Genomic DNA, 27,408 nt, shown 5'->3' on the forward strand with positions numbered 1-27,408 from the left:
ATGATTCCATGGCACTATTCAAAAGAAGAGCAGGGGAGTTCTCCCGGGGTCCTGGCCAATATTTATCCCTCAACCAACATTGTGAAAAAACAGATTATTGAGTCATTTATCTTATTGCTGTTTGTGGGATCTTGCTGTGCACAAATTGGCTGCCGTGTTTCCGACATTACAACAGTGACTACACTTCAATAAAGTATTTCATTGGCTGTAAACGCTTTGGGACGTCCTGAGGATGTGAAAGTCCCAAAGCTGCTCAAACAAAGTCCTCCACAGAGAGAGCCAATAGAAAGTGTTTGAGTGGGAACCTCGATTCCTTGTCATTGAATTGAAGGGCTGGAGACTCTCACATTTTAAAATTAAACAAAGCTGTTTCACTTTAATCCTCACTCCAGCCAATAGGTGACCCGGCTCCGTCACACTCACTGGTTCTCAGTGTCTGCAGTTATTGGTTTATATTAAAACTAATAAAAGGCGGTAACGATTGATTCTGGGCAGTGTGGTCCTGATGATCAGGGATCCAGAGTCTCGATCTGGTGTTGTCTGAAAGGATCTTTTGATTGTCTGTAATTTCTGAATGTTGCAGTAAATCAGTGCGTTTATAATCAGATAATGAATAATATCCTTAATCCCTCAAACTCCAGTGTGTTCTATTTAATCAGTGAGCTTTTCAATAGTGGCCGAGATTTAACGGGAAAATCCCATCACGATTTATTTTTATCTCGATCAGAATCCTGGGAGTTGAGTTGAAATCTTCATCTCATCGAAATCGAGATAAAATCTCAAATCCAGGCACTCGGATTGGATTAGTCAGAGTGCGGGGATTGGCTGTTAATGGGCAGTGTGAGTCTGAGGATTGGGCTCGAAGGTCAGGAGCAGAACCTGGTCCAAAATCCATTGATTTTATTTCTCTCCGAACAGGGAGCTGATGTCAGAAGGAGGAGATGATCAATGGGAGAGAGAGTCTTGTCAGGACACAGTCATCTCATTGGGTCCCAGTACTGACTGATCAGCGAATAAGGACAACTGTCTGACACAGAGAACAGCTGGGGGGAAAACAGCTGGAATTCAAACACCTGGAACATCTGCAAACACAGCCGGGGAAAACAGCTGGAACCATAACACCTGCACATCTGCAAACACCGCTGTGGAAAAACAGCTGGAATCCTAACACCTGACACGTTCGCAAACACAGCTGGGAAAAACAGCTGGAACCCCAACACCTGGAATATCTGCAAACACCGCTGGGGAAAAACATCTGGAATCAGTGTCCAGTCAAAGTCGGATCGTCACAGAACGTTCACACCAGACCTCGGAGCGGAGACCCCCTGAATCACCCCCAGACGGACTGAGATTGCCCCCTCTCTGAGCGAGGGTCCATTCGGAGCGGAGACCCCCCTGAATCACCCCCAGACGGACTGAGATTGCCCCCTCTCTGAGCGAGGGTCCAGTTGGAGCAGAGACCCCCCTGAATCACCCCCAGACAGACCGAGATCACCCCCTCTCTGGGTGGGGGTCCAGTCGGAACGATGCGTCTGTCCGGTTTGTTGCCCCTTCAGGCCCTTTGGACAGCCCTGTCTGTCTCCACACAGCACTTCCCGTCCTGGGGTCACTACGACCTGTGTAAGGCTCAGATTCACTGGGACCAGGGGAGGAGTTGGGATTACATGGCCTGCCAGCCCGAGGCGGAGCTGGTCAGCAGGTTCCTGAGGGTGAGGTTGGATCCCCCCAACAGTACGTGTGGAGAGACCCCGGAGATGTACTGCACGCTGGTGAGTAGAAGCCTTTCACACCCAGTCTCTGTTGTGTGTCACGCTGGGAATGGACGGTCACTGAATGGCCTTTATCAAAGTGAGTCATTACATAGAATTACAGAGAATGTACAGCACAGAAACAGGCCATTCGGCCCAACTGGTCTATACTGGTGTTTATGCTCCACACGAGCCTCCTCCCACCCTCTTTCATCTCACCCTATCAGCATATCCTTCTATTCCTTTCTCCCTCCTGTGTTAATCCAGCTTCCCCTGAAATCCATCTACACTATTCACCTCAACCTCTCCTTGTGGGAGTGAGTTCCACATTCTCACCACTCTCTGGGTGAAGAAGTTTCTCCTGAATTCCCTATTGGATTTATTAGTGACGATCTTATATTTATGGCCCCGAGCAGGTGAATATGTCCAATTGTGTCTCTGAACACTGTCCAATATCTCCAGTGGGGGAATATGTCCAATTATATTTCTGGACACCACTGATTTATTATAATGTTCTGTCTCTCTGGGGCTGCTGGGAGACTTGTCATTTTCTGAAGATCCAATTTAGCCCAAAAGGCAACAGACTCGATCCCGATTGGCTTTGCTGTAATCTCCCCGAGTCTGACAATCTGATCTGATTGGGTTTCCGTACGATATAAACTGTCCTGTAATGAAGTCATTGAGATGTAAATTCAGGACTGTTTCTAAATATTAATTATCCTCTCGTTGAGTTAATCATCTCCTCAGGACAACTGGTTCCTTCATCAATGTTAGAGGGAAAACTCCTGAATTAATAATCCGTCATAAGTTTCACCAATAATTAAAACTGTGTAATTTATTGCAGAACATGTCGTTTATCAGAGGGAATTATTCTCCAGGTCAATTAGTAATCTGTTATAACAATAATACGACTCTTTGAGGTAAATCTTACACCAGTCCCATATTCCATTGTCGGAGCTGTGTGTGAAACACTGTCCGGGCCCAGTGAGACCGGACCGGGTGTCAGTGTGTGTGAAACACTGCCCGGACCCAGTGAGACCGGACCGGGTGTCACTGTGTGTGAAACACTGCCCGGACCCAGTGAGACCGGACCGGGTGTCACTGTGTGTGAAACACTGTCCGGACCCAGTGAGACCGGACCGGGTGTCACTGTGTGTGAAACACTGCCCGGGCCCAGTGAGACCGGACCGGGTGTCACTGTGTGTGAAACACTGCCCGGGCCCAGTGAGACCGGACCGGGTGTCACTGTGTGTGAAACACTGCCCGGGCCCAGTGAGACCGGACCGGGTGTCACTGTGTGTGAAACACTGTCCGGGCCCAGTGAGACCGGACCGGGTGTCACTGTGTGTGAAACACTGTCCGGGCCCAGTGAGACCGGACCGGGTGTCACTGTGTGTGAAACACTGCCCGGGCCCAGTGAGACCGGACCGGGTGTCACTGTGTGTGAAACACTGCCCGGACCCAGTGAGACCGGACCGGGTGTCACTGTGTGTGAAACACTGCCCGGACCCAGTGAGACCGGACCGGGTGTCACTGTGTGTGAAACACTGTCCGGACCCAGTGAGACCGGACCGGGTGTCACTGTGTGTGAAACACTGCCCGGACCCAGTGAGACCGGACCGGGTGTCACTGTGTGTGAAACACTGCCCGGGCCCAGTGAGACCGGACCGGGTGTCACTGTGTGTGAAACACTGCCCGGACCCAGTGAGACCGGACCGGGTGTCACTGTGTGTGAAACACTGCCCGGACCCAGTGAGACCGGACCGGGTGTCACTGTGTGTGAAACACTGCCCGGGCCCAGTGAGACCGGACCGGGTGTCACTGTGTGTGAAACACTGTCCGGACCCAGTGAGACCGGACCGGGTGTCACTGTGTGTGAAACACTGCCCGGACCCAGTGAGACCGGACCGGGTGTCACTGTGTGTGAAACACTGTCCGGACCCAGTGAGACCGGACCGGGTGTCACTGTGTGTGAAACACTGTCCGGACCCAGTGAGACCGGACCGGGTGTCACTGTGTGTGAAACACTGCCCGGGCCCAGTGAGACCGGACCGGGTGTCACTGTGTGTGAAACACTGCCCGGACCCAGTGAGACCGGACCGGGTGTCACTGTGTGTGAAACACTGCCCGGACCCAGTGAGACCGGACCGGGTGTCACTGTGTGTGAAACACTGCCCGGGCCCAGTGAGACCGGACCGGGTGTCACTGTGTGTGAAACACTGCCCGGGCCCAGTGAGACCGGACCGGGTGTCACTGTGTGTGAAACACTGCCCGGACCCAGTGAGACCGGACCGGGTGTCACTGTGTGTGAAACACTGCCCGGACCCAGTGAGACCGGACCGGGTGTCACTGTGTGTGAAACACTGCCCGGACCCAGTGAGACCGGACCGGGTGTCACTGTGTGTGAAACACTGTCCGGACCCAGTGAGACCGGACCGGGTGTCACTGTGTGTGAAACACTGCCCGGGCCCAGTGAGACCGGACCGGGTGTCACTGTGTGTGAAACACTGCCCGGGCCCAGTGAGACCGGACCGGGTGTCACTGTGTGTGAAACACTGCCCGGGCCCAGTGAGACCGGACCGGGTGTCACTGTGTGTGAAACACTGTCCGGACCCAGTGAGACCGGACCGGGTGTCACTGTGTGTGAAACACTGCCCGGGCCCAGTGAGACCGGACCGGGTGTCACTGTGTGTGAAACACTGCCCGGGCCCAGTGAGACCGGACCGGGTGTCACTGTGTGTGAAACACTGTCCGGACCCAGTGAGACCGGACCGGGTGTCACTGTGTGTGAAACACTGCCCGGGCCCAGTGAGACCGGACCGGGTGTCACTGTGTGTGAAACACTGCCCGGGCCCAGTGAGACCGGACCGGGTGTCACTGTGTGTGAAACACTGCCCGGACCCAGTGAGACCGGACCGGGTGTCACTGTGTGTGAAACACTGCCCGGACCCAGTGAGACCGGACCGGGTGTCACTGTGTGTGAAACACTGCCCGGACCCAGTGAGACCGGACCGGGTGTCACTGTGTGTGAAACACTGTCCGGACCCAGTGAGACCGGACCGGGTGTCACTGTGTGTGAAACACTGCCCGGACCCAGTGAGACCGGACCGGGTGTCACTGTGTGTGAAACACTGCCCGGACCCAGTGAGACCGGACCGGGTGTCACTGTGTGTGAAACACTGCCCGGACCCAGTGAGACCGGACCGGGTGTCACTGTGTGTGAAACACTGCCCGGGCCCAGTGAGACCGGACCGGGTGTCACTGTGTGTGAAACACTGCCCGGGCCCAGTGAGACCGGACCGGGTGTCACTGTGTGTGAAACACTGCCCGGGCCCAGTGAGACCGGACCGGGTGTCACTGTGTGTGAAACACTGCCCGGACCCAGTGAGACCGGACCGGGTGTCACTGTGTGTGAAACACTGTCCGGACCCAGTGAGACCGGACCGGGTGTCACTGTGTGTGAAACACTGCCCGGGCCCAGTGAGACCGGACCGGGTGTCACTGTGTGTGAAACACTGTCCGGACCCAGTGAGACCGGACCGGGTGTCACTGTGTGTGAAACACTGTCCGGACCCAGTGAGACCGGACCGGGTGTCACTGTGTGTGAAACACTGTCCGGACCCAGTGAGACCGGACCGGGTGTCACTGTGTGTGAAACACTGTCCGGGCCCAGTGAGACCGGACCGGGTGTCACTGTGTGTGAAACACTGCCCGGGCCCAGTGAGACCGGGCCGGGTGTCACTGTGTGTGAAACACTGCCCGGGCCCAGTGAGACCGGACCGGGTGTCACTGTGTGTGAAACACTGTCCGGGCCCAGTGAGACCGGACCGGGTGTCACTGTGTGTGAAACACTGCCCGGACCCAGTGAGACCGGACCGGGTGTCACTGTGTGTGAAACACTGTCCGGACCCAGTGAGACCGAACCGGGTGTCACTGTGTGTGAAACACTGCCCGGACCCAGTGAGACCGGACCGGGTGTCACTGTGTGTGAAACACTGCCCGGACCCAGTGAGACCGAACCGGGTGTCACTGTGTGTGAAACACTGCCCGGACCCAGTGAGACCGGACCGGGTGTCACTGTGTGTGAAACACTGCCCGGACCCAGTGAGACCGGACCGGGTGTCACTGTGTGAGATTCACACACCTCAGGATGCCCCAAAGCACTTTGAAAGTGTCAGCTGTGGCTCAGTGGGGAGCACTCTGACCTCTGAGTTGGAAGGTTATGGGTTCATAGTCCCACTCCAGAGACTCAAGCACATAATCGAGGCTGACACTCCCAGTGTCGTACTGAGGGAGTGCTGCATTGAGGGAGTGGTGCACTGTCGGAGGGTCAGTACTGAGGGAGCGCTGCATTGTCGGAGTGTCAGCACAGAGGGAGTGCAGCACTGTCAGAGGGTCAGTACTGAGGGAGTGGTGCACTGTCGGAGGGTCAGTACTTAGGGAGTGGTGCGCTGTCGGAGGGTCAGTGCTGAGGGAGTGCGGCACTGTCGGAGGGTCAGTACTGAGGGAGTGCTGCACTGTCGGAGGGTCAGTACTGAGGGAGTGCTGCACTGTCGGAGGGTCAGTACTGAGGGAGCGCTGCACTGTCGGAGGTGCCGTCTTTTGGATGAGATGTTAAACCGAGGTCCCATCTGCCCTCTCGGGTGGGCGTGAATGATCCCAGGGTTACTATTTCGAGGAAGAGTCGGGGAGTTCTCCCCGGTGTCCTGGGCAATATTTATCCCTCAACCATCACCAAAAATAGATGATCTGGTCATTTATCTCATTACAACAGTGACTACACTTCAAAAAAAGTCCTTCATTGGCTTTGAAGAAAGAATGAACTTGCATTTCTATAGCGCCTTTCACATCCTCAGGACGTCCCAAATCGCTTCACAGCCAATGAGGTACTTTTTGAAGTGTAGTCACTGTTGTAATGTGGGAAACGTGGCAGCCAATTTGCGCACAGCAAGATCCCAGAAACAGCAATGTGATAAATGACCCGATAATCTGTTTTAATGATGTTGGTTGAGGATAAATATTAACTTCCTGCCGCCATATTGGGACCTTAGTTGGCCGGTTTACGCCTGAGAAACGGAGCCTTGTTGTTCGGCCGGTATCTCGTAGTTTGTATATTTTTTATTCTGTAACTGTGTTTTTTACTCGTGTCCTCTCTCCTTCTCTCCCAATCTGTTCCCTCTCCTGAACTTCTGTTCTCTGATTCTGTTCTCTGATTCAGTATTCAATGTGAGTGGGTGAGTGAGACGGAAAGACTGCAGGGTGAGAATGGATTCAGACTCTGGCTGTAGTGTTGGTGCAAAGACAGCAATTCCTGCACAGATGCTGCAGATTTTAAAATTCTCATCCTCGTGTTCAAATCCCTCCATGGCCTCTCCCCTCCCTATCTCTGTAACCTCGTCAACCCTACAACCCTCCGAGATCTCTGTAACCTCGTCAACCCTACAACCCTCCGAGATCTCTGTAACCTCGTCAACCCTACAACCCTCCGAGATCTCTGTAACCTCGTCAACCCTACAACCCTCCGAGATCTCTGTAACCTCGTCAACCCTACAACCCTCCGAGATCTCTGTAACCTCGTCAACCCTACAACCCTCCGAGATCTCTGTAACCTCGTCAACCCTACAACCCTCCGAGATCTCTGTCACCTCGTCAACCCTACAACCCTCCGAGATCTCTGTAACCTCGTCAACCCTACAACCCTCCGAGATCTCTGTAACCTCCCCCAACCCTACAACCCTCCGAGATCTCTGTAACCTCATCAACCCTACAACCCTCCGAGATCTCTGTAACCTCGTCAACCCTACAACCCTCCGAGATCTCTGTAACCTCGTCAACCCTACAACCCTCCGAGATCTCTGTAACCTCGTCAACCCTACAACCCTCCGAGATCTCTGTAACCTCCCCCAACCCTACAACCCTCCGAGATCTCTGTAACCTCGTCAACCCTACAACCCTCCGAGATCTCTGTAACCTCGTCAACCCTACAACCCTCCGAGATCTCTGTAACCTCCCCCAACCCTACAACCCTCCGAGATCTCTGTAACCTCGTCAACCCTACAACCCTCCGAGATCCCTGTAACCCCCCCCAACCCTACAACCCTCCGAGATCTCTGTAACCTCGTCAACCCTACAACCCTCCGAGATCTCTGTAACCTCCCCCAACCCTACAACCCTCCGAGATCTCTGTAACCTCCCCCAACCCTACAACCCTCCGAGATCTCTGTAACCTCATCAACCCTACAACCCTCCGAGATCTCTGTAACCTCCCCCAACCCTACAACCCTCCGAGATCTCTGTAACCTCGTCAACCCTATAACCCTCCGAGATCTCTGTAACCTCGTCAACCCTACAACCCTCCGAGATCTCTGTAACCCCCCCCAACACTACAACCCTCCGAGATCTCTGTAACCCCCCCCCAACCCTACAACCCTCCGAGATCTCTGTAACCTCCCCCAACCCTACAACCCTCCGAGATCTCTGTAACCTCCCCCAACCCTACAACCCTCCGAGATCTCTGTAACCTCCCCCAACCCGACAACCCTCCGAGATCCCTGTAACCTCCCCCAACTCTACAACCCTCCGAGATCTCTGTAACCTCCCCCAACCCGACAACCCTCCGAGATCTCTGTAACCTCCCCCAACCCTGCAACCCTCCGAGATCTCTGTAACCTCGTCAACCCTACAACCCTCCGAGATCTCTGTAACCTCCCCCAACCCTACAACCCTCCGAGATCTCTGTAACCTCCCCCAACCCTACAACCCTCCGAGATCTCTGTAACCTCCTCCAATTCTGGCCTCTTGTCCATCCCCGAGTTTCTTCGATCCACCATTGGCGGCCGTGCCTTCAGCTGCCTGGGCCCTAAGCTCTGGAATTCCCTCCCTCCCCCTCTCCGCCTCTCTCTCCTCCTCTAAGATGCTCCTTAAAACCTACCTCTTTGACCAAGTTTTTGGTCACCTGTCCTAATAACTCCTTCTGTGACTCGGTGTCAGTTTGTGTCTGATAATCGCTCCTGTGAAGGGCCTTGGGACGTTTTCCTACATTAAAGGCGCTATATAAATGCAGGTTGTTGTTGTTGCTGTTGTTGGTTCTGCTGCTCTGTACCTTTATCGGCCGTCTGACCCTAACCCTGTTTACACTGATGTTCTGTTTGTTGTTGGGAGTGGGGACTGCCTGCCAGGCCCTGGTGTCCTGACTTGTGAAGGCCCGAGGCCTGAGAGTCGTGACCCGAGAGTGACCTGTGTAATCGACCTTCGAACCCGGCTCCGCACAGCATGAGGAAACATTTATTATTGGACGATCAGTGAGACCTCCCGGTGTCCCGGCCAACTCTCCTCCCATCCAACATCAACACAAACAGCTCATCACAACGCTGTCTGTTGGATCTTGCTGTGCACAAAATGGCTGCTGCGTTTAGCTCCATCAGACTAACCGTGTTTCACCTGTCAGCCTTGACTCAGTGGTGAACTTTCACCTTGGAGTCAGAAGGTCATGGGGGAGTGCAGGGTGAGGTCTGGGGGCTAAGTTGAGGCCCAGTGCAGATTGTCTCCTGTGAAGCAGAGATTCCAGTGATCCTGTTGTAGACACTGAGCTGAGGTTTAAACTCCGTGAGGGCCGAAAGCCCCTTTAATACGGGTTCCAGGATTTGAAATCTCTGCATTGCTTTAAAATCTTTTCCTGTGAGCTGATGGACGTGTTTCTCTGGAGTGTCGGAGCTCAGGTTCGAGTTCAGATAATGGGCTATATTTATATAAAAGGCCGCGGTTTCACCCAGTCTGACTCACATTCTGGGCTCCACTTCCCGCAATATCACTAATTTTACCAAAGTCTCTCGACAGCAGAATGAAGGGGTTACGATCAATATTTCAGCATCTCCAGGACATGATGTTCAATGTCAGCTGACCAACTGAATCCATGGCCTTGTTACTGATTATATCGCTCACCTTCTCTCCCCGGAAAGTCTGTTCATAATTGATGTAAAGTTGCTTCTCCAGAGAACAAAACATGGTTGAGGTTTGATTGAAATACTGAGGGGACAGTGTGAGGAGAGGGGAGGGGAGTATTGGTGAGTGAAGCAAACACTGTCGGGAACATCGGAACAGCAGGAGGCCATTCAGCCCCTCGAGCCTGTTCCCCATTCAATTAGATCATGGCTGATCTGTATCTTAACCCCATTTACCCTCCTTTGCTCCGTATCCCTCGATACCCTCACCCAACAAAAATCTATCGATCTCAGTCTTGAAAGCTCCAATTGACCCCCAGCATTGACAGCCTTTTGGGGGAGAGAGTTCCAGATTCCCACTCCCCTTTGTGTGAAGAAATGCTTCCTGACATCACCCCTGAACGGCCGAGCTCTAATTTTAAGATTATTCCCCCTTGTTCTGGACTCTCCCACCAGAGGAAATAGTTTCTCTCTATCTACCCGATCGAATCCTTTTATCATCTAAAACATTTTAATATTTCCAACATTACAACAGTGACGACATTTCAAAATTACTTCATTGGCTGTAAATCGCTTTGGGATGTAAAGTAACATTCATGCGAGACAAGTGCCAGGCAATGACCATCTCCAACAAGAGAGAGTCTAACCACCTCCCCTTGAAATTCAACGGCATTACCATCGCCGAATCTCCCACCATCAACATCCTGGGGGTCACCATTGACCAGAAACTTAACTGGACCAGCCATATAAATACTGTGGCTACAAGAGCAGGTCAGAGGCTGGGTATTCTGCAGCGAGTGACTCACCTCCTGACTCCCCAAAGCCTTTCCACCATCCACAAGGCACAAGTCAGGAGTGTGATGGAATACTCTCCACTTGCCTGGATGAGTGCAGCTCCAACAACACTCAGGAAGCTCGACACCATCCAGGACAAAGCAGCCCGCTTGATTGGCACCCCATCCGCCACCCTAAACATTCACTCCCTTCACCACTGGCGCACTGTGGCTGCAGTGTGCACCATCCACAGGATGCACTGCAGCAACTCGCCAAGGCTTCTTCGACAGCAACTCCCAAACCCGCGACCTCTACCACCTAGAAGGACAAGAGCAGCAGGTACATGGGAACAACACCACCTGCACGTCCCCCTCCAAGTCACACACCATCCCGACTTGGAAATATATCGCTGTTCCTTCATTGTCGCTGGGTCAAAATCCTGGAACTCCCTTCCTAACAGCACTGTGGGAGAACCGTCACCACACGGACTGCAGCGGTTCAAGAAGGCGGCTCACCACCACCTTCTCGAGGGCGATTAGGGATGGGCAATAAATGCCGGCCTCGCCAGCGATGCCCACATCCCATGAACGAATAATAAAAAAAGATCAGCTTGAGTATATTATTTGGAGACCTTCCCTGAACCATTGATATCTGACCCTCCCGGACCCCCCATCAGAGGACCCCCCGCACTGAACCCCACCAGACCCACTCCAAACCCCCCCGATCTCCCACCAGACTCCCAACACCCCCCACCAGAACCTCCCCCCAAACCCCACCAGACCCACCCCAACCTACTGTCCTCCCACCAGACCCCCAACACCCCCCACCCAAACCTCCCCCCAAACCCCACCAGACCCACCCCAACCTACTGTCCTCCCACCAGACTCCCAACACCCCCCACCAGAACCTCCCCCCAAACCCCACCAGACCCACCCCAACCTACTGTCCTCCCACCAGACCCCCAACACCCCCCACCCGAACCTCCCCCTGAACCCCACCAGACCCACCCCAACCTACTGTCCTCCCACCAGACCCACCCTGACCCACCCCCGACCCCCTCCCCCAGACCATTGCAGTACTTCGACCTTCCCCAGAACCCGCTGCCCCCAGTTTTGATGGAGTAAATAAGGAGAAACTGTTTCCAGTGGCAGGAGGGTCGGTAACCAGAGGACACAGATTTAAGGTAATTGGTGAAAAATCCAGAGCGGAGATGAGGAGAATTTTTTTTATGCAGCGAGTTGTTCTGATCTGGAATGCGCTGCCTGAAAGGGCGGTGGAAGCAGATTCAATAATAACTTTCAAAAGGGAATTGGATAAATACTTGAAAAGTGTAAAATTTGCAGGGCTGTGGGGAAAGAGCAGGGGGAGTGGGACTAATTGGATAGCTCTTTCAAAGAGCTGGCACAGGCTCGATGGACCGAATGGCCTCCTTCTGTGCTGTAATATTCGATGATTCTATGGATTGAGGGACACACTGTGGGGCCTGTTGTTAGACTCACTCCCCCAGTTATATTGTTCACTCCCCCTGGACTGAGGGACACACTGTGGGGCCTGTTGTTAGACTCACTCCCCCAGTTATGTTTTTCCCTCCCTCTCACAACCTTCTCTAAACAGACAGCTTTTCCCAACAGAAACCGTGACTGTTGTGTCGAAGGCTCAGTCCAGGCAGGAGTTTGAAGGTCGAGTTATCTCCCTGTCACCCTGTCCCTGTCTCTCCTCCCCTTCAATACACGTCCAGCTCACTCACTCACACAGAAAGATGAGATGATGTGGAGATGCCGGTGATGGACTGGGGTTGACAATTGTAAACAATTTTACAACACCAAGTAATAGTCCAGCAATTTTATTTTAAATTCACAAGCTTTCGGAGGCTTCCTCCTTCGTCAGGTGAACGTCCATCGTCTCGGCACTATACACCAGTATCCCCCACGATGACGGCATCGCTGCAACAGCATCAATACTCAACACCAACAACAGCCAATCTCCAGACGCCATCCTACAACTCATCCGCTTCATCCTGGATCACAATGTCTTCACCTTCGATAACCAGTTCTTTACCCAAACACACGGAACAGCCATGGGGACCAAATTCGCACCCCAATACGCCAACATTTTCATGCACAAGTTCGAGCAGGACTTCTTCACTGCACAGGACCTCCAACCAACACTATACACCAGATACATCGACGACATTTTCTTTCTATGGACCCACGGTGAGGAATCACTAAAGAGACTACACGATAACATCAACAAGTTCCATCCCACCATCAAGCTCACCATGGACTACTCCTCAGAATCAGTTTCTTTCTTGGACACACGAATCTCCATCAAAGACGGGCACCTCAGCACCTCACTCTACCGCAAGCCCACGGACAACCTCACGATGCTCCACTTTTCCAGCTTCCACCCTAACCACGTCAAAGAGGCCATCCCCTATGGACAGGCCCTGCGAATACACAGGGTCTGCTCAGACGAGGAGGAACGCGATGGACACCTACAGACGCTGAAAGACGCCCTAGTAAGAACGGGATATGACGCTCGACTCATCGATCGACAGTTCCGACGGGCCACAGCGAAAAACCGCGTAGACCTCCTCAGGAGACTAACACGGGACGCAACCAACAGAGTACCCTTTGTCGTCCAGTACTTCCCCGGAGCGGAGAAACTACGCCATGTTCTCCGCAGCCTTCAACATGTCATCAATGACGACGAACACCTCGCTATGGCCATCCCCACACCTCCACTACTCGCCTTTAAACAGCCACCCAACCTCAAACAAACCATCGTTCGCAGCAAATTACCCAGCCTTCAGGAGAACAGCGTCCACGACACCACACAACCCTGCCACGGTAACCTCTGCAAGACATGCCAGATCGACACAGATACCACCATCACACGAGAGGACACCACCCACCAGGTGCATGGTTCATACTCCTGTGACTCGGCCAACGTTGTCTACCTCATACGTTGCAGGAAAGGATGCCCCAGAGCATGGTACATTGGCGAGACCATGCAGACGCTGCGACAACGGATGAACGGACACCGCGCAACAATCGCCAAACAGGAGGGTTCTCTCCCTGTCGGGGAACACTTCAGCAGTCATGGACATTCAGCCACCGACCTTCGGGTAAACATACTCCAAGGCGGCCTTCGAGACACACGACAACGCAAAATCGTCGAGCAGAAATTAATAGCCAAGTTCCGCACCCATGAGGACGGCCTCAACCGGGATCTTGGGTTCATGTCACACTACACGTTACCCCACCAGCGAACAAATGTGATCTGTTTTTAATATAACGGGTCATTGACTGTCTTCGTTCTGTCTCTCTTTTTTTTTTGGGGGGTTGTATATTCAGTGGCCTTTTAGATGACACCTTTCTGTCTGCTCACTGTGATTGCCTTGGCAACGGGCAGTAATCACCAGGCTTTGTTATGTGATCTTAAAATGCGACGGATTCGAAATTGTCACTTCCACACCGCCTGAGGAAGGGGAAAGCCCCCGAAAGCTTGTGGGATTAAAAATAAAACCATTAATTCACAAACTGAATGTTTGAGTCAAAATGAAATGGGATGAATTAAATCCACTTTCCATTTCAGTGGATTGTGTTTAAAATGTAAATGAGATGAGCTTCCTCTTTAAACCGGGCCAGGTTTCCACTTTAAAGGAGTGATGATCCTTTGTTGCTGGGTTTATTCCCCTGTGGGTCAGCATTGAGGAGTGGGGCTGTGGACAGAAGCAGGACTGACTGTCGTTTGCTTGTTAATACACGGCCCGTTCTCTGCCCGTTCACCCTTCGACCTCCCGCTGACCTTGTGCCCAGAGTCCACCTTCAGGTCGATTTGGTTCGCGGGTCGATAAACGTGTGTGAAAAGGAGACGGGATAATGTCTGGGCTCACCCTTTCCCTCCTGCATTTTCAGGGTTTCTTTCCACTGACAACAACAACAACCTGCATTTATATAGTGCCTTTAACGTAGTAAAACATCCCAAGGTGCTTCACAGGAGTGTAAATCAGACAAAAATTGACACCGAGCCAAAGAAGGAGATATTAGGACAGGAGACCAAAAGCTTGGTCAAAGAGGTGGGTTTTAAGGAGGGTCTTAAAGGAGGAGAGAGAGGGGGAGAGACGGAGAGGTTTACGGAGGGAATTCCAGAGTTTAGGGCCTCGGCAGCTGAAGGCACGGCTGCCAATGGTGGGGTGAAACAATTGGGGGCTGGACAAGAGGCCAGAATTGGAGGAGTGCAGAGATCTCGGAGGGTTGTAGGACTGGAGGAGATTACAGAGATAGGGAGAGGTGTTGGGCTCGAAGAGGTTACAGAGATAATTGTAAACAATTTTACAACACCAAGTTATAGTCCAGCAATTTTATTTTAAATTCACAAGCTTTCGGAGGCTTCCCCCTTCGTCAGGTGTTGTAAAATTGTTTACAATTGTCAACCCCAGTCCATCACCGGCATCTCCACATCATGACTACCATCGACGTTACAGAGATAGGCAGGGGTGTCGGGCTGGAGGAGGCTACAGAGGTAGGGAGGGGTGCAGGACTGGAGGAGATTACAGAAATAGGGAGGGGTGTAGTGCTGGAGGAGATTACAGAAATAGGGAGGGGTGTAGTGCTGGAGGGGGTTACAGAGATAGGCAGGGGTGTCGGGCTGGAGGGGGTTACAGAGATAGGGAGGGGTGTAGGACTGGAGGGGGTTACAGAGATAGGGAGGGGTGTAGGGCTGGAGGAGGTTACAGAGATAGGGAGGGGTGTAGGGCTGGAGGAGGTTACAGAGATGGGGAGGGGTGTAGGTCTCAAAGAGGTTACAGAGATAGGCAGGGGTGTAGGGCTGGAGGGGGTTACAGAAATAGGGAGGGGTGTAGGGCTGGAGGGGGTTACAGAGATAGGGAGGGTTGTAGGGCTGGAGGGGGTTACAGAGATAGGGAGGGGTGTAGACAACTACTGTGTGACATCACAGGTGAGGCAGGAGAGTCCGAGAGGTGAGCACAGGATAAAAGGAGAGACCTGGAGCGGGAGGAGAGTATGAGAGTCCAAGGCAAGTCATGGCAGCACAGGTCGCACACGTGATATGCTCCTCCTGCACTATGTGGGAAGTCATGGACACGACTGGTGTCCCTGACGACCATGTGTGCAGGAAGTGTGTCCAGCTGCAGCTACTGGCTGACCATCTTTTGGAGCTGGAGCTGCGGGTGGATTCACTGTGGAGCATCCGCGATGCTGAGACTATCGTGGATAGCACGTTCAGTGAGGTGGTCACACCGCAGGTAAAGAATACGCAGGCAGAAAGGAAATGGGTGACCACCAGGCAGAGTAAAAGGACTAGGCAGGTAGAGCAGGAGTCCCCTGGGGCCATCTCCCTCTCAAACAGATATTCTGCTTTAGATACTGTTGGGGGAGATGGCTTATCAGGGGAAAGCAGCAAGAGCCAGGTTCGGGGCTCCACGGGTGGCTCTGCTGCACAGGAGGGGAGGAAGAAGAGTGGCAGGGCTATAGTGATAGGGGATTCAATTGTAAGGGGAACAGATAGGCGTTTCTGTGGCCGCAAACGTGACTCCAGGATGGTATGTTGCCTCCCTGGTGCTGGGGTCAAGGATGTCACTGAGCGGCTGCAGGGCATTCTGGAGGGGGAGGGTGAACAGCCAGTAGTCATGGTCCATATTGGTACCAACGACATAGGTAAAAAAAGGGATGAGGTCCTGCAAGGTGAATTTAAGGAGTTAGGAGATAAATTAAAAAGCAGGACTTCAAAGGTAGTGATCTCAGGATTACTACCGGTGCCACGTGCTACTGAGTATAGGAACAGGAGAATAGACAGGATGAATGCGTGGCTGCAGGGATGGTGTAGGAGGGAGGGATTTAGATTCCTGGGACATTGGGACCGGTTCTGGGGAAGGTGGGACCTGTACAAGCGGGACGGGTTACACCCGAGCAGGACTGGGACCAATGTCCTCGTAGGGGTGTTTGCTAGTGCTGTTGGGGAAGGTTTAAACTAGAGTGGCAGGGGGATGGGAACCTGAGCGGGGAGTCAGAAGGGAATACAGTTGACAACAGCAAGAGAGGGGAAGACCCAGGGGAAATCTACAATACAAATAGTACAAACAGTTGTTCAAGAACAAGTGAAAGGGAAAAGCATAGAGCAGCGGAAAGAAAGTGTACTTTAGGCACGACAGATAAAATAAAAACTAGAAGGCGCAAGGTGATTAACCCAGCATCAAAGCTGAGGCAGGGGGTTGGGAACCTGAGCAGGGAGACAGAGGAAAGTGTGTCAGGAAGGGACAGAAGGTATGGAGTAAAAGGTAAAGTGTTAAAAAAGGAAAAAGCAGGAACTAAGTGTCACAAGACATATTTGGAAGTTCTTTATCTGAATGCACGTAGCATTCGTAACAAAATGGACGAGTTAATGGCACAAATAACTATGTATGGGTATGATCTTGTGGCCATTACAGAAACATGGCTGCAGGGTGACAACGACTGGGAATTAAATATGCCAGGGTATTTAACAATCAGGAAGGACAGGCAGGAAGGAAGGGGAGGTGGGGTGGCTATGTTTAGAAAGGAAGGAATCACTGTAATACAGAGAAATGATATTGGGACAAAGGATCAGGATAATGAAACAGTTTGGGTGGAGATAAGGAATAATAAGGGGAAAAAAAACACTAGTGGGCGTAGTATATAGGCCTCCTAATAGTTGCAACTCTGCTGGGAGAAGTATTAATCAGGAAATAGTCGGGGCATGTAATAAGGGAACAGCTATAATTATGGGGGATTTTAACTATCATATTAACTGGACAAATCAAATTGGGCAGGGCAGCCTTGAGGAAGAGTTTATTGAGTGTATTAGGGATGGATTTCTTGAGCAGTATGTAACTGATCCTACAAGGGGGCAGGCAACCTTAGACCTGGTCCTGTGTGATGAGCCAGGATTAATTAATAATGTCCTAGTTAAGGATCCCCTTGGAATGAGTGACCATAACATGGTTACATTCCATATCCAATTAGAGGGTGAGAAGGTTGGTTCTCAAACAAGCGTACTGAGCTTGAATAAAGGAGACTATGATGGTATGAGAGCGGAATTGATTAAAGTGGACTGGGAAAATAGATTAAAGGGTAAGACGGTACATGAGCAGCGGTGTTCATTTAAGGAGTTATTTTACAACTTTCAAAAAATATATATTCCACCGAGGAAAAAAGGGTGTAAAAGAAATGACAGCCATCCGTGGCTAAGTAAAGAAATTAAGGATAGTATCCGACTAAAAACAAGGACATATAAGGTAGCCAAACTTAGTGGGAGGATAGAAGATTGGGAAGTCTTCAAAAGACAGCAAAAAGTAACTGAAGGATTGATTAAGAAAGGGAAGATAGATTATGAAAATAAATTAGCAAAAAATATAAAAACAGATAGCAAGAGTTTCTACAGTTATATAAAAAGAAAAAGGGTGGCTAAGGCAAACGTAGGTCCCTTAGAGGATGAGACCGGGAAATTAATGGTGGGAAACAAGGAGATGGCAAAAATGCTGAACAAATATTTTGTTTCAGTCTTTACGGTAGAGGACACTAAGAATATCCCAACACTGGACAAACAGGGGGCTCTAGAGGGGGAGGAGCTTAATACAATTAAAATCACTAAGGAATTGGTACTCAGTAAATTAATGGGACTCAAGGCGGATAAATCCCCTGGACCTAATGGCTTACATCCCAGGGTCTAGTGGGAAGTGGCAGTAGGGATTGTGGATGCTTTGGTAATAATTTTCCAAAATTCTCTGGTCTCGGCAAAGGTCCCGGCAGATTGGAAAACTGCCAATGTAACACCCTTATTTCAAAAGGGTAGTTGGCAGAAGGCTGGAAATTATAGACCAGTTAGCCTAACATCTGTGGTGGGTAAAATTTTGGAGTCTATTATTAAGGAGACAGTAGCGGAACATTTGGATAAGCATAATTTAATTGGACAAAGTCAGCATGGCTTTACGAAGGGGAAGTCATGTCTGACAAATTTACTTGAGTTCTTTGAGGACATAATGTACAGGGTGGATAAAGGGGAACCAGTGGATGTAGTGCATTTGGACTTCCAGAAGGCATTCGACAAGATGCCACATAAAAGATTATTGCTCAAGATAAAGAATCACTGGATTGGGGGTAATATTCTGGCATGGGTGGAGGATTGGTTATCTAACAGGAAGCAGAGAGTTGGGATAAATGGTTCATTCTCGGACTGGCAACCAGTAACCAGTGGTGTTCCGCAGGGGTCGGTGCTGGGTCCCCAACTCTTTACAATCTATATTAACGATTTGGAGGAGGGGACCGAGTGTAACATATCAAAGTTTGCAGATGATACAAAGATAGTGGAAAGTAGAGAGTGGGGAGGACATAAAAAACCTAGAAGGGGATATAGACAGGCTGGGTGAGTGGGCGGAGATTTGGCAGATGCAATACAATATTGGAAAATGTGAGGTTATGCACTTTGGCAGGAACAATCATAGAGTAAGTTATTATCTTAATGGCGAGAAACTGGAAAGTACTGCAGTACAAAGGGATCTGGGGGTCCTCGTGCAAGAAAATCAAAAAGTTAGTATGCAGGTGCAGCAGGTGATCAAGAAGACCAACGGAATGTTGGCTTTTATTGCTAGGGGGATAGAATATAAAAACAGGGAGGTATTGCTGCAGTTATATAAGGTATTGGTGAGACCGCACCTGGAATACTGCATACAGTTTTGGTGTCCATACTTAAGAAAAGACATACTTGGTCTCGAGGCATACTTGGTTAATCCCGGGGATGAGGGGGCGGACATATGAGGAGAGGTTGAGTAAATTGGGACTCTACTCATTGGAGTTCAGAAGAATGAGAGGCGATCTTATTGAAACATATAAGATTGTGAAGGGGCTTGATCGGGTGGATGCGGTAAGGATGTTCCCAAGGATGGATAAAACTAGAACTAGGGGGCATAATCTTAGAATAAGGGGCTGCTCTTTCAAAACTGAGATGAGGAGAAACTTCTTCACTGAGGGTCGTAGGTCTGTGGAATTTGCTGCCCCAGGAAGCTGTGGAAGCTACATCATTAAATAAATTTAAAACAGAAATAGACAGTTTCCTAGAAGTAAAGGGAATTAGGGGTTACGGGGAGCGGGCAGGAAATTGGACATGAATTTAGATTTGAGGTTAGGATCAGATCAGCCATGATCTTATTGAATGGCGGAGCAGGCTCGAGGGGCCGATTGGCCTACTTCTGCTCCTATTTCTTATGTTCTTATGTTCTTATTTAGTTCTTCTCGACCAAAAGGCATCAGTTAATTCCCACCGATCTTGGTGCTGAAAATAGAATATTCCCCAGGCTCTGTAATCCCCAATTTGATTAATCTCTGGCACCAGATCAAAGTCATCGTCTCCAATTCCACTTTAGTGCCAATTTGCTGATTGATTTGAGTGTTTCTTGTGCTACAAAGCAACAGGTCACAGAGGAAGGAAATCGCGGATGGACAAGAGGCCAGAATTGAAGGAGCGCGGAGATCTCGGAGGGTCATAGGGCTAAAGGAGGTTATAGAGATAGGGAGGGGTGTAGGGCTGGAGGAGGTTACATAAATAGGGAGGGGTGTAGGGCTGGCGGAGGTTACAGAGATAGGGAGGGGTGTAGGGCTGGAGGAGGTTACAGAGATAGGGAGGGGTGTCGGGCTGGAGGGTGTTACAGAGATAGGGAGGGGTTCAGGGCTGGAGGGGGTTACAGAGATAGGGAGGGAAGAGGCCATGGAGGGATTTGAACAAGAGGAAGAGAATTTTAAAATCAGAATTAAAATCACTGATGATTGAAATCCGAATGTGGGAAGCTTTGCCACAAGTGCTGATCGATACTGAATCATTTATAGGGTTGAAAAGGTCACTGAGTAAATACTGAGAGAGGAATTAAAAAGTGTCCGAGAGCAGGAAAACAGGACCATCGAAAACCAGCCCCAATTGGGGCCGAAATTCAGCCCCGGCAAAACGGGCCAAACACTCGCCTCCTGAGTTAAAATCTCCGTCTCCAATAGAATGGGACCGGGGATGAGGGACTTCAGGTGTGGAGAGACTGGAGAAGCTGGGATTGTTCTCCTTAGAGCAGAGAAGGTTAAGGGGAGATTTAACAGAGGTGTTCAATATAATGAGGGATTTTCACAGAGCAGAGAGGGAGAAACTGTTTCCAGTGGTGGGAGGGTCGGTAACCAGAGGACACAGATTGAAGGGAATTGGCAAAAAAGCCAGGGGGAGATGAGAATTTTTTATGCAACGAGTTGTTCTGATCTGGAATGCGCTGCCTGAAAGGGCGGTGGAAGCAGATTCAATAATAACTTTCAAAAGGGAATTGGAGAAATACTTGAAAAGGAAACAATTGCAGGGCTGTGAAAGAAAGGAAGACAGAGAGACTTGTGTTTCTATAGCACCTTTCAGGACCTCAGGATGTCCCAAAGCTTCACAGCCAATTAAATACTTTTTTGAAGTGTAGTCACTGTTGTAATGTAGGAAATGCGGCAGCCAATTTGAACACAGCAAGATCCCACAAACAGCAATGAGATAAATGACCAGACAATCTGTTTTAGGTGTTGGTTGAAGGATAAATATTGACCGGGGAGAACGCCTCTGCTTTTCTTCGAATAGTGCCATGGGATCTTTTAAGTCCACCTGAGAGGGCAGGCAGGGCCTCGGTTTAATGTCTCATCCAAAAGACGGCACCTCCAACAGTGCAGCACTCCCTCAGTACTGCCCTGGGAATGTCGGCCTAGATTATGGAGCTCAAGTCTCTGGAGTAGGTCTTGAACCCACGACCTTCTGTCTCAGAGGTGAGAGTGCTGCCCACTGAGCCAGTATAACCCCGTGCTGTGACCCCCAATATTCTGATTGTTTGTTTAACAGCCTGGGAACATTGTGCTGATGGTTTCAGTGACCTGTCCACTCAGACCCCGAGATCTCTCTCCTGCTCCAACACCTCAAGTACATTCCCATTTAGCACATAATCCACATCAACCTTCCCTCTGCCCAATCTCATGACCTTACATTTCTCTGTATTAAACTGGATTTGCCATTTCTCCGCCCATTGATCGAACTTGTCAAGATCCTTTTGAATTTGTTCCCATTGATATTCACCATTTTCCACTGCTCCCAAGTTGGTATCGTCTGAAAATTTGGACACAATTCCTTCTTCGAAATCATTTATAAAAATTATAAACAGCGGCCCCGACACTGAACCTTGTGACACTCCCCTGGTAACTGTCGGCCAATCAGAGACCTGCCCATCCCCCACTACTCATTATCTTCCAATCATATCCCAATCCAGTTTAATCCATTCCCATCTGTCCCGTGGGCTTGGACCTCATGTTGTTGCCTATTATTTGGGACGTTGTTAAATGTCTTCCTGAATCCTGGGGAGACAACATCCACCGTCTCCCCCGATCTACTCGGTCTGTCATCTCCTCAAAGAAATCCAATCAATAAGTCAAGCACCACCTCCATTGTCTCGAATTAGCTCATGTCTCACAAGATGACCCTTATATTATCCCTCCCAATACTTTCAAACACTTTCCCAACACTGGAAGTAAAGCTTGAGGGTCTGTGATTCGATGGTTCATCCCTCGCCCCTTTCTGGGACTCACATTTGGGATTTTCTGATCCTCTGGGATTTGGTCCGAGTCTCGTCAACTCTGAAAAATATCCACAAGACTCTCAATCGTTTGTGTCGATTCCTTCAGACCCCTGGGATGAAACGTATCAGATCCTGGAGCCTCATCTACCTTGAGCTTCAACAACCTCCCCAACATGTCCTCTCCACATTTCCCCATCTACATTCACCTTTAAACTGGACCCCAATTCTGACCTTTCTCCCCCCATTTCTTTTGTAAACATTGTTAAAAAACGAACGGTTAGAAGCTTCAGCAATTTCTCTATTTCCGGATGTGACCTCCCCATCGTCACAGTTTGTGACTGTGTGTAAATTTCAGGCTCCCGGTCAATGACTGACTTTATTGTGATTGGATTGTTTTGTGTCTGTAACCGTGCGGAGTCTGCTGTGTGACGGAGTCACGCCAGATGGGAGAAGAATGTGGTATTTCTGTTTGTCTGGGATTGGTTTGATGGCCGTCCATAGGAATTACTGGAGGGGAAAAGACTGAGGTCGATCTCGTTCACCTTCTACCATCCTGGTAATCACATGATCCAATGGGAATGGAGTTATTGACCAATCACAGCAATCAATCTCTATCAATGAGTCTCCAACAGACCCAGACATGAGGTGAGGAAAACCCCCAGTGGGGGAGAGCTTTGGGAACCATAGGTCCAAAGTCCCCTGTTCCTCCCGAGCCTGTTACACTCACCACACGTCATGTCTCAAATTACTCAGATACTGGATCCCAAAAAATTATTTCTGAATGAAATCGATGTAATTTGTATTTGAGTGAATCAATACTAACTGTTCCCACCGTCTCCCTGGGGAACCTGTTGCATAGATTGACCACTCGCTCACTGAAATATTGTTCCCACAGATGAGTTTTGAATTGACCCCCTTCGAGCGCAGGCCGTGTCCTCGGGTTCTCCTGTTCTGGACAAGGTGAAACAGCTGGTCATGGTCGACATTATCCAGTCCCTTTAGAATCCTAAAAAACTGGAATCAGATCACCTCTCGACCTTCTCTTTCCCAAGTGAGAATATTCCCAATTTACATAATCGCTCCTCATAATCCAATCCCTCCATCCCCTCAATCATTCTGTATCCTTTCAAAAGCTGCAATATCCTTTTTGTACTGTGGTGACCAGAACTGTACACGGTATTCTAACATCTGTACACGGTGTTCTAACATCTGTACATGGTGTTCTAACATCTGTACATGGTTATTCGAAGATCTGCACATGGTTATTCGAAGATCTGTACACTGTATTCTATGAACTGTACACTTTATTCTATGAACTGTACACTTTATTCTCCGAACGGTCGCACCAATGATTTATAAAGTGATGGGATTACCTCACTATTTTGCTCCCTTTAAATTCACTCACTGTCCATGAGTTTGAAGGAGGATGTGATTAACCAGGAATCCTTGTCTCAGCGAATTCTCTACCTGTGTTGTGAGGTTTGCTCGAACTGTTGACTTAAAGGGAGGAACATCACTACTTCTGGAGAAACACAGTCTGTGTGACTCACTCGGCTAAAAGTCTGACAGCCAATTATTTCTAAATCCGAGCACCAATTATGAAAATCCCAGCGAGTCTCGACAGCTGGTGAATGTTAACGGGAAGTGTCGGCTTCTCTTCTTTGAGCCGAGTCAAGTGATTCGGTTCCGTGTTCTCCAGAAATTTCTCCCAGAAATGTGGTGATGTGGTGATTATGTTACAAACATGGAAATGACGGGCAGGAAAGGACCAGCTGGTCCATCAAGCCTGTTATTGGCCGAATAATCCAGAGATCGTGAGTTCAAATCCCACCGTGGGCAGTTTGAGAATTTGAATTCATAGAATCGTAGAATCTTACAGCACAGAAGGAGGCCATTCGGCCCATCGTGCCTGTGCCGGCTCTTTGAAAGATCTGTCCAATTAGTCCCACTCCCCCGCTCTTTCCCCATAGTCCTGTAAATTTTTCCTCTCAAGTATTAATCCAATTCCCTTTTGAAAGTTATTATTGAATCTGCTTCCACCGCCCTTTCAGGCAGCGCATTCCAGATCAGAACAATTCGCTGCGTTAAAAAATTTCTCCACATCTCCCCTCTGGTTCTTCTGCCAATTACCTTAAATCTGTGTCCTCTGGTTACCGACCCTCCTGTCAATGGAAACAGTTTCTCCTTATTTACTCCATCAAAACCCTTCATGATTTTGAACACCTCTATTAAATCTCCCCTTAACCTTCTCTGCTCTGAGGAGAACAATCCCAGCTTCTCCAGTCTCTCCACATAACTGAAGTCCCTCATCCCTGGTCCCATTCTGGTAAATCTCCTCTGCACCCTCTCCAAGGCCTTGACATCCTCCCTAAAGTGCGGTGCCCAGAATTGGACACAATACTCCAGCTGAGGCCTGACCAGTGATTGATAGAAGTTTACCATAACTTCCTTGCTTTTGTCCTCTCTGCCTCTGTTTATAAAGCCCAGAATCCCGTATGCTTTTATTCAGTTTAAATAAATCTGGAAATAAAAATCTGGTCTCAGTAAAAGTGACCATGAAACTGTCAGATTGTCGTAAAAACCCCACTGGTTCACTAATGTCCTTTAGGGAAGGAAACCTGCCGTCCTTACCCGGTCTGGGCCTATATGTGAGTCCAGTCCCACACCAACGTGGTTGACCCTTAACCTCCCTCTGAAGTGGTCGAGCAAAACACTCAGTTTGTATCAAACCCGCTCCCAGTGGTTCAAGAAGAAGGCCCAGCACCACCTTCTCAGGGCGACTAGGGATGGGCAATAAATGCCGGCCTTGCCACCGACGCCCACATCCCCAGAATCAATTTAATAAATGAACAATGTTTTAAGTCCACATCTTCCCAGGGAGCTCGATGGGATTCTAAGCGTCGAAATGTAATTACAGAGAATCTGAGCCGGTGGAAATGAATGTTTGTTCATGTTAATAAAACCCAGAACTCTGCACCTGGTGTTTGTGTTTAAACATTTCAGTAATGAGCCGAGCACAGGGAGGTTTCAAGAGAACGGAAACCTGACTGGAGAAAGAATGAGAATCTCCAGCAAATATTAAACAAGCAGGAGGGCATTCAGCCCCTCAAACCTGTTACATCGGAACAGGACCAGGCCATTCAGCCCCTCGAGCTTGTTACATCGGAACAGGAGGAGGCCATTCAGTCCCTCGAGCCTGTTCCGCCATTCAATTAGATCATGGCTGATCTATATCTAAATTCTATTTACCCGCCTTTGCTCCGTATCCCTCGATACCCAAGAAAAATCTATCGATCTCAGTCTTGAAAGCTCCAATTGACCCCCAGCATCCACAGCCTTTTGGGGGAGAGAGTTCCAGATTCCCACTCCCCTTTGTGTGAAGAAATGCTTCCTGACATCACCCCTGAACGGCCGAGCTCTAATTTTAAGATTATTCCCCCTTGTTCTGGACTCTCCCACCAGAGGAAATAGTTTCTCTCTATCGACCCTATCAAATCCTTTTTTATCATTTTAATCACCTCGATTTGATCATCCCTCAACCTTCCAAACTCGAGGGAAACAAAACAAGTTTTGCAACCTGTCCTCATAATTTAACCCTTTTAGCCCCGGTATCATAAGCAATGTGATAATGAGCAGATAATCTGTTTCAGTGATGTTGGTTGAGGGATTAATATTGACCTCGACACCGGGGTGAACTCCCCATCTCTACTTCAAATAGTGGCCGTGGGATCTTTTACACCCAATTGAGAGGGCAGACGGGGCCTCGGTTTAATGTCTCATCTGAAGGACGGCACCTCTGACAGTGCAGCACTCCCTCAGTACTGACCCTCCGACAGTACAGCACTCCCTCAGTACTGACCCTCCAACTGTGCAGCACTCCCTCAGTACTGACCCTCCGACAGTGCAGCACTCCCTCAGTACTGACCCTCCGACAGTGCAGCACTCCCTCAGTACTGACCCTCCGACAGTGCAGCACACCCTCAGTACTGACCCTCCGACAGTGCAGCAGTCCCTCAGTACTGACCCTCCGACAGTGCAGCACTCCCTCAGGACTGACCCTCCGACGGTGCAGCACTCCCTCAGTACTGACCCTCCGACAGTGCAGCACTCCCTCAGTACTGACCCTCCGACGGTGCAGCACTCCCTCAGTACTGACCCTCCGACAGTGCAGCACTCCCTCAGTACTGACCCTCCGACAGTGCAGCACTCCCTCAGTACTGACCCTCCGACAGTGCAGCACTCCCTCAGTACTGACCCTCCGACAGTGCAGCGCTCCCTCAGTACTGACCCTCCGACAGTGCAGCGCTCCCTCAGTACTGACCCTCCGACAGTGCAGCGCTCCCTCAGTACTGACCCTCCGACAGTGCAGCGCTCCCTCAGTACTGACCCTCCGACAGTGCAGCACTCCCTCAGTACTGACCCTCCGACAGTGCAGCACTCCCTCAGTACTGACCCTCCGACAGTGCAGCACTCCCTCAGTACTGACCCTCCGACAGTGCAGCACTCCCTCAGTACTGACCCTCCGACAGTGCAGCACTCCCTCAGTACTGACCCTCCGGCAGTGTGGCACTCCCTCAGTACTGACCCTCCGACAGTGCAGCACTCCCTCAGTACTGCACTGCGAGTGTCGGCCTGGATTATGAGCTCGAGTCTCTGGAGTGGACCTTGTACCCATGACCTTGCCTGTCTGTCTCTATTTGTGTTTATAATTAAATATGAATGTGGGCAATACAGAGAACGGGAAACAGAGAATAACAGGAGACGGCCCCGAGACTCCTCATCATTCAAACTGGTCGATAGAAAAATCCATCCCCTGATGACAGGGTCACAAGGTCAGTCAGTCATTACCTCAACATCTGGAAACAACCTCTGAAAACACCGTCCGGTTAGAATCAGGTCTGTGTGCAGCTGCTGACGGACTCACTCCATAAATATCTTGTAATGTTTTCATATACACAGAGTGTTTTTATAATTCATTCCTGGGATGTGGGCGTTGCTGGCAAGGCCGGCATTTATTGCCCATCCCGAGTTGCCCCTTGAGAAGGTGGTGATGGGCCTTCTTCTTGAACCGCTGCAGTCCGTGTGGTGAAGGTTCTCCCACAGTGCTGTTCGGTCGGGAGTTCCAGGATTTGGACCCAGTGACGATGAAGGAACGGCCGATATATGTCCAAGTCGGGATGGTGTGTGACTCGGAGGGGAACTTGGAGGTGACGGTGTTCCCATGCACCTGCTGCCCTTGTCCTTCCAGGTGGTGGAGGTGGTGGGTTTGGGAGGTGCTGTCGAAGAAGCCTTGGCGAGTTAGTGCAGTGCATCCTGTGGATGGGACACACTGCAGACA

The 27,408-nt window shown here is 50.2% G+C and overlaps 1 protein-coding gene across 1 annotated transcript in view; it reads left to right on the plus strand.

Moving 5' to 3' along the window:
• Nucleotides 1–957: 957 nt before the first annotated feature.
• LOC137319165 (netrin-G1-like) overlaps nt 958–27,408 on the plus strand; it is a 53,521-nt gene continuing 27,070 nt past the window's right edge. The window contains exon 1 of the mRNA XM_067981500.1: nt 958–1,769. Coding sequence (XP_067837601.1) covers nt 1,527–1,769 — 243 coding nt within the window. The 5' untranslated portion in view covers nt 958–1,526. The remainder of the gene's footprint in view (nt 1,770–27,408) is intronic.

Source organism: Heptranchias perlo, unplaced genomic scaffold, assembly GCF_035084215.1.
Source record: "Heptranchias perlo isolate sHepPer1 unplaced genomic scaffold, sHepPer1.hap1 HAP1_SCAFFOLD_749, whole genome shotgun sequence".
Taxonomy (NCBI): Eukaryota; Metazoa; Chordata; class Chondrichthyes; order Hexanchiformes; family Hexanchidae; genus Heptranchias; species Heptranchias perlo.